At 44.2% G+C, this 7,910-nt stretch overlaps 1 protein-coding gene across 1 annotated transcript; it reads left to right on the top strand.

Annotated features, from left to right (window-relative positions):
• Positions 1 to 5,017: 5,017 nt before the first annotated feature.
• dmrt3a (doublesex and mab-3 related transcription factor 3a) lies at positions 5,018 to 7,910 on the top strand (the record flags this gene model as incomplete). Its single annotated transcript, XM_079569501.1, has 2 exons — positions 5,018 to 5,405; positions 6,809 to 7,910. The coding sequence occupies 2 exons, from the start codon at positions 5,018 to 5,020 to the stop codon at positions 7,771 to 7,773; spliced, it is 1,353 nt and encodes a 450-aa protein (XP_079425627.1). The 3' UTR covers positions 7,774 to 7,910.

Raw genomic sequence — 7,910 nt, 5'->3', positions numbered from 1 at the left:
CCAAGTCAGACACGAGTCCTGTGACGGTCGTGCCCTTTCAGTTCTGACGTTCTCATAGTTTCAGCCGTTACCAGTTTCTATAGAATTACTGAGCTTAGCAGTGAGCGTTTTCTTACTATTGTTACTCGTGCGTACAAGCGAAACTTAGCAACTCGATTAGGAGTGAAGTTAACCATAGTATTTCATTGCTGTTTGATTTTTGAGTTTAGCACTTTGCTCAGACATTAACACGTTAACAGCTTCTTGGCTAAACAATTTGAGGTAACACTTTATTTTACACTACCCTTAATACACTGGACCTGCCACATTAAGTACAATGTAATGTGCTATGTAACAATCTGTAGTAACTTGTACCTGCAGGTTACATACACAGTGGAATAATGTGCATTAGTACTTTACAGGTACATAATGTAATAATACATAAGATCCTAACTCTAACCCTAACCTTAAAGGAATAGGCCACCGTTTTTATATACTAAGATATGTTCTTACCTCACTTTAGTCGAGTTAATATATCCCCGTCTGGTCATTGTCCGCGCGCTCTGTCACGCAAACGGAGCACATACGCAGCCTCTCCCATATGTGACATAGCTCCGAAAAAGCTCACGATAGAAGCTACCAAGCTCTTCCACGTGTTACCTATTTAAATAAAGTTACGTGAAGTGTTTTCATGCGAAGTATATTTACACAGAAATGTAACGTGTCGATTTTATAAGCAAATAAAAAGGGGGACTATATTGTGAGGCGTAATGATACGAGGAGCACAGCGTCCGCGTAGTAACTCCTAAAGACTTCCCCCGCTCACTTCCGTCAATAACCTTTAGGAGTTACTGCGCGGACGTTTTACTCCTCGTATCATTACGCCTCACAATATAGTCCCCCTTTTTATTTGCTTATAAAATCGACATGCTACATTTCTGTGTAAATATACTTCGCATGAAAACACTTCACGTAACTTTATTTAAATAGGTAACACGTGGAAGAGCTTGGTAGCTTCTATCGTGAGCTTTTTCGGAGCTATGTCACATATGGGAGAGGCTGCGTATGTGCTCCGTTTGCGTGACAGAGCGCGCGGACAATGACCAGACGGGGATATATTAACTCGACTAAAGTGAGGTAAGAACATATCTTAGTATATAAAAACGGTGGCCTATTCCTTTAAGCCTTAACCCTGTGTATTATGTCTTAATACATTATGTCCCTCCAAAGTATAATACACATTATTCCATTGTGTATGTACTACATAGGTACAAGTTATTACAGATTGTTACAGAGCACATTTCATTGTACTAAATTTAGTTAGGTACAATGTATCAAGGTACTGTAAAATAAAGTGTGACCCAATTTGATTCCTTACTGCTTTTAGAATGTGCATTTTAATGACAAGAGATTCACATTTTGCTATACTCCAAATTATGGTTTGATGTTTGACACAATTTTGTAGCATCTCTGTCTTGTAAATGTGATTATTGATGATCAAAGCCAATATGAATTAACTAATATAACCAATGTTTCCCCTTAGTAGTTTCTGTTAAATTTGTAATCCATCTTTTGACTACGGATGTTTACTCCAATAAAATATAAAGTTCTTGGTTTGACGGGAAAAAAAAACAATGTACCAAATCAAGTTGTTTTCCTTGTAATTAAAGTAACTGCTGCCGACGTTTGTCAAATTCAGTGAAGTGTTCACTGAACGAGGCGCCTTGTGTTATGGTCTCCCATGTTTCACTGACATTCATTTTCAGCTGCATGCTTCCAGAGCGTTTGTGTTTGAATAATACAGCTACAAAGGCAATTCGGAGTCCGCGTGTTTGTGTCGCTACAAGTTTTGGAGAACTCAAAGCGCTTTCGGTGATGGAGTGTAAATGCAGTCGTGTACTGGGAACAACTACATAAAACAGACCCCAGAAAATTACTTGTATTTTCTTTCTGCTGCTCTCTGGGAACATTCATTGGATTCGGCCCCATCTGTAGTAATCAATAACGCGACCATCTTGTTTTTTTATGAAACGCACTTACTCTTAATTTCATCCACCAGTGGTTTTAGAGAGAGGGAATGCGGAGTTACCTATACGGCGCTGACATTATAAATCACTTGTGGAGACTGGATTGTGCGGCAGTATCGATTGATCCTGATATATCACAGAAATTTACTGTCACTTCTGTTTTCAATTAAAGATACAATCAGTCAGATAATGACTTAATTGGATTTTACAGAAGATTAAGTTTTATCGCGCCGTGCTTTACGAGTTTAGTTAAGGAAGGCCGTTTTATCACCGTTGTCAGGGCTGCTGCGTCCTTCTGTAGCTCCTGCCCCGTGTAGAAAGTGTCACTGGATTGGCTTTCCTTGAGATGCCTCTGTGTCCATACATCACGCCATCCCATAATAGTCCACTGCGCTCGGGTGCCGGTGTAAGAGGCCAAATGGGGGCTGAGACAGTGGTGTAGGTGCACTGTATTAACAGCACTTAGTATTGTAGTGTCAGTCTAATTAAACCTGCACGCTCAATTAATGCTGGAGCTGGAGATGAGCCGTGTTTAACCAAAGGATCACTCTTCACACATGATTATGAGCATGACAACGTGCTCTATATCTTAATGAACACAGATGATCACATTAGATTACTTTTTTTTTTTTTTAGAAATGTAGCTAATGTTGCTGTAAATGTTCTTAATGAAAATGTTTGCTTTTCATTACAGTGCAAGTACTTTCGTCAAAAGCAGCCAGTGCCACTTACCGACAAACAAGCCGCAGTCAATAGCTTAACCACACACTGTATGACTTTTTAAATATTTGCAAAATGATATGTCAATATGCATTTACAGTAAATTATATACGTCAGTGCGTCCGAATGTAAGGTGCTTTAATCTTAGACTTTATTAAACAGCTGGGCCTACTGTATCAGTTTCAGTCCACGGCAAAATAAAAATAACCTCAGTCCATAAAGCTATAATCTTATAGTCCATTTGCAAATAAATAAATGAGCAGAATTATATTTGAGTGACACGCTGCGATTTGAGCCCCTATTCAGGATAGATCCTGTTTGGCTAATTTCCCAGCAGGAGATCTATGTCCGGAGTGTCCCAGAGGAGTCCTAAATCAGTGTGCGGGACAGGGATGTGGAGACAGAGACGCCCCTCATCAGAGCCTCATAATCCCCTCACAGCTCAGCCCCTGCACTTGGCCTCTTCACCTGCCTGAGCAAACATCTTATCATTTCAAACCCACTGTTAACACACTATTATGTTGCTTTTGTTTTAGACAAGGAAATGAAATACCGTGCATATAACGAGGCTGCCCCGCCATTTACACTTTATTTTCTGCATATTTGATCCAGTTCAGACTCTGCCACGACTGAGAGGACTGGCACATATGCAGGAAAAGCGCTCTTTATTGCTGAACACGAAACATAACATGAAATTTTAACATTAAGGCAAGAAACTGCGAGTAAATGGGGGAAAAGGTAATGAAGGTTAATTTTCTTTAATGTTTTCATATACAAAATAAGACCTTTAACATGGCCAAAACTGACTTGATTTTTGGTTGTTGTTTTTTTCCAGAGATTTCAGATTTTTTTTTTTAATATATTGTTTCATTTTTGTTAAAATTTCGTCTTATTTTAAGGGGTTCAAAACTCAATATATCAGGTTAGGGATGAGATACCAAAAAATCCCTCTGGGGGAAAAAATGTTGCTTCACCTAATTGTGAATATCAGGCAATCATTAGTTTGCAGGCAAAAGTCAATATGGTAAATAGAGCAAACTGGCCCAGAAATTGTAAACTGAAATACATGAGTCTGCTCTCTTAAAATCTTAAAATGCGCATCACATTTTACGCACTGAATTATTCCCAATCAGTGTATATTTTAGAGTTGCCTAAACTTAAATAGACACATGTGCAAAGGACAGATTTCCAAGTGTTATGAGTTCATCTAGGTCTTTGTAAAAAGGAGAGATACTGTTTATGACTCTTTTATATCAATCTATTGGTTTTATGGTCGCTGCGCACTGAGCCCGTCATAAAGTGTTCGCATTTTCATCTCGCGTAGATGGAGAACGCACGGTGAATGGCAATTACACTGCAGACCGCTGTATAAACTTTTATTCCAGTTTGTGTTTTATTCTTACAGTCGAACAACATGAATAAATTTATAATGCGTTTTGGAGAAGGCGTCTCCCACTCCCACAAATCTACTGGGCCGGCACAAACTGCAAAGCCACTCTTCACCTTGAAATTTCCTCTGCTATTTTCCAATTAAAAGCTTAATAGCCCCGGAGACGGGCTTCATGTGGGCAAGTTGACCATGCTCTCATTCTAAGTGCCGATCCCATTATTTGCTTGAATAAACCTTTTTACGGTCAGAAACGGGCCCCGGCTTTGTCCGGTGTTATGTTTCAATGCCCTCTATTAGTCCAGCACAGGGGACAGATCCGCTCCTCGACATGCTCCATTATAGGCCCAGATCACCACAGTTTATCTGTACTGCAGTGCCACGGTGGGTAACATGAGGGCCAGGATTTTTGAGGAATGAAAATAAAAGTTTCATTTCTTGTTTTCGAATGTATTTGTCACAAATGAGGGGAAACAGGTTTGGGTTATTCCTATTTTTCTAAAAGGTATTGGGGGCAACAAAGTTAAATATCCTTTATGTTGAATGATTTTAAAGGAATGTAGTGGTGTTGCAACTACATTTTGCAGTTATGAATTGTTACATGAAATACTTGCGGCCCAGTGTCTATAATTATCTTTAATGTTACTTGTGAGCGTTTGTTTTGTCCTCAGAAACGGCTGAAGTTGACAGTCGCTGACGTCACATCTGCTGCACTCGGCTTTAACTTTAGTAACTACTGACTGCCAGTGCGTGTCCGCCCACGGGAGAGGTAGACTTCCACACGCGCGCGCTGAGGTGCTCGTGCGCTCATGCGTGCAGCTGGAGATAACTATCCCGTTTTGTGTCTGCTTCTCTCTCTCTTCGAGCAACATTCTCACGAGCACTGTGTCAGTGTAGGCACGCGATGAACGGCTACGGCTCGCCGTACCTCTATATGGGGGGGCCCGTGTCTCAGCCCCGCGCACCGCTCCAGAGAACTCCCAAGTGCGCTCGCTGTCGGAACCACGGGGTGCTCTCATGGCTCAAAGGCCATAAGAGGTACTGTCGCTTCAAAGACTGCACCTGCGAGAAGTGCATCCTGATCATTGAGCGTCAGCGCGTCATGGCGGCACAGGTGGCGCTGCGTCGGCAGCAGGCGAATGAAAGTCTGGAGAGTCTCATCCCGGAATCTTTGCGGGTCCTGCCCGCGATCACGGAGGCTGCCCAGGCGCCCGGGGCCGCGAACAGGGCCGAGGAGCTCGAGCTGAGGTGGAACAGTGCGGAGCCCAGTCAGAGCTCAGCCAACTGTACAGGTACGAGCACAAGTCACACGCGGCTTGTCCGTTTTGTTTCGTGATGTAGCCTATACATATAGGCTACATATTGTGCAGCTACAGTTGTGTTTTGTTTGTTTGTTATGCAGTCAGTGACAATAGCCCATATTCAGGAGAGACAGTTTTTAAAATGTCTCACTTTATTGGCCCCAATAGAAACTTGAGTGTATTTGATAATGAGAAATGCATATGCCATTTTAATTACGGTCATTGCTTTGCGTGGATTGGCACATGGCTGTGTTCTTCTCACAAAGAGGTTGTAGTAAGGCCGCCTGCTGCTGCTTTAAGTAGCCTTAAAGAAGTTGCTCCTGAATGTCTCATGTTCTGCTTATTTTCTGACATTGTCCTTGCTCAAACATCCGTGCAGAGCTGCCGCCTTTTTCAGTCCATATATTTCCCATACCTTCTGTTTGGAATTTAACAATTGACCAGTTTGTTTTTGTTGCCACCTTTTCAACAGCAGAGCACTGACCCCGAGACGCACCCGCATGCTGTAAAAGATGACCGTAATCAGCAGTGGACAGCACCAATCGAATATAATACCCGTATTTCTTGAGCGAGGTCAGAACAGGATGAAATGTTACCAAGAAACAAGCGATTTGTTTGCACAGTGTGCGGTCAAAAGGCGCGGACACGCATCTCTCACTTGCACAAACTCAGCACTTTGGAAACTGCTCGTGGCGCGAAACAGAAACCCGCGTAGCTTAGCCTATTTGTCCAAGTGAGACAAGCCAATCCACTTCAACTTTGCCCATCTCATCATATTCAGCCTGTGACATAACTGTAGTGCAAATGAAAGATTGGTTGGCACTAGGATATTCTCAGTCAATAGGGATAAGGATAAGAGGATATTGAGCATTTCACGTTTCAGTGATTCCTAACTTAAGACCATGCCTCCGCTATATCAGTATTTGTCATATTGTAGGCCATTTCACAGTCCACAAGTCATATTAGCTTATATTTAAATTAGACGATTAATTACAGTTAGCTTTAACGAGGTACCTCCCAAGTCTAGGGTCGAGACCCCGTTCCTCTGTGGGGAAAAGAGGCAAGAATTGGCCAATGCGCAGCCGGTCATTTATTGTAGCTTCTATGTTATTGCTACTATATTTTTCTTTTAATTGTAATGAAGAGATTTAATGTGTTTTATAGCATATAGATTATATTTTTAATAAATTAAATTAAAAATACTTTAATTGAGTTTGTCCGGTTTGATATTATGCCTTTCACTGGTAAAAATGGGTGTTTAAAATGTTCCACTCCTCTAATCATCCTACACTATTATTTCTCGAGATGATTCTGTGGGAACAGTCAAACCACTGTTAGGACGCATGAATGACCCATGTGACAAGTGCGTAAAGCCGCGTGTTTCTCTTGCGCAGAGACGGATGATGGCGCTGATGACGGGTCCGGGGCAGAGAATGGAGGCAGCTCTAGTGACAAGGACCAGGACCCGCTCAGCTCCCCAGAAGGATCCAAACACAACACGTGCTTCACCCCTGAGCCGCCAGAGACGCCAGCCCAGCCCGAAGAGGCCCGCTGCAGCACAGCCAAACCCGGGGACAAAGAAAGCAAAAGTCCAGTGACTGGGCCTGAGCAGAGCCCGCTCCTGGAGGGTCTGCCTCTGAGTCTACGGGCCCACAGGCCGCCTCTGGACGTGCTACAGAAGGTCTTCCCGGCGCACAAGCCCGCCGTGCTCGAGCTCATCCTGCGCGGCTGCGGGGGTGACCTAGTGGGCGCAATTGAGGTCCTGCTGTCAAGCCGCGGTCCAGATGCTGGCGCACATCCGGCGCACGGAGACACTTCCTCAGACGGTCTGGTATTGCCCCCAAATGGACACGCTCTGGAGCCGGCGCTGGCCTCATACCCCATGACCAGCTCCAAGTGGTCCGTGGGCTCGGCCTTCCGTGTGCCGGATTCTCTGCGTTTTTCTTCGGACTCGGCTCCTGGTGTTGTGCCAGCTGGGCCTTTGGGGGTCCCTTTGCAGCATCCGTCCTTCCCACAGCCCTCGCGCTACCCATTAATGCTTCGCAACTCACTCACGCGCAGTCAGGCCGGGCCCTTCGTGCATAACGACGTGACTCTTTGGAACACAGTGGCCCTGCAACAGCACTACCAGCTGCGCTCCGCGGCGCACTATGTGTCACCCTTCTCCACTGCACCCGGAGCACCTGTCTTTAGAGGGTCCCCGCTCCTCGGCGCGTCCCGGGCCGAAGAGCAGCGCCTCAGCCTGCAGGAGGACACCGGTCCTTTGGGGAGCAAAGCGTTGTACTCCCCGGACCAGGAGCACGAGTACGAGGAGCGATCCGACTCCGCAGACTCTCGCATCCTCAACTCCTCAGCCTAGAGCCAGCGCTGTCACTCACTTCCACCAGCCTATGTAACATGATGCTGGGAGTAAATATTCTCTTGAAAAAAAAATATAGAGGGAGTTTGTTGGGGAGAGATGATGGAGTTGCTTTAGGCTTTATTTTCTGAGCTTGA

The sequence above is a fragment of the Gobius niger genome, assembly GCF_951799975.1.
Source record: "Gobius niger genome assembly, chromosome: 1".
Taxonomy (NCBI): domain Eukaryota; kingdom Metazoa; phylum Chordata; class Actinopteri; order Gobiiformes; family Gobiidae; genus Gobius; species Gobius niger.
Note: the sequence above shows the minus strand (reverse complement) of the source record. Positions and strands in the feature narration are given on the sequence as shown.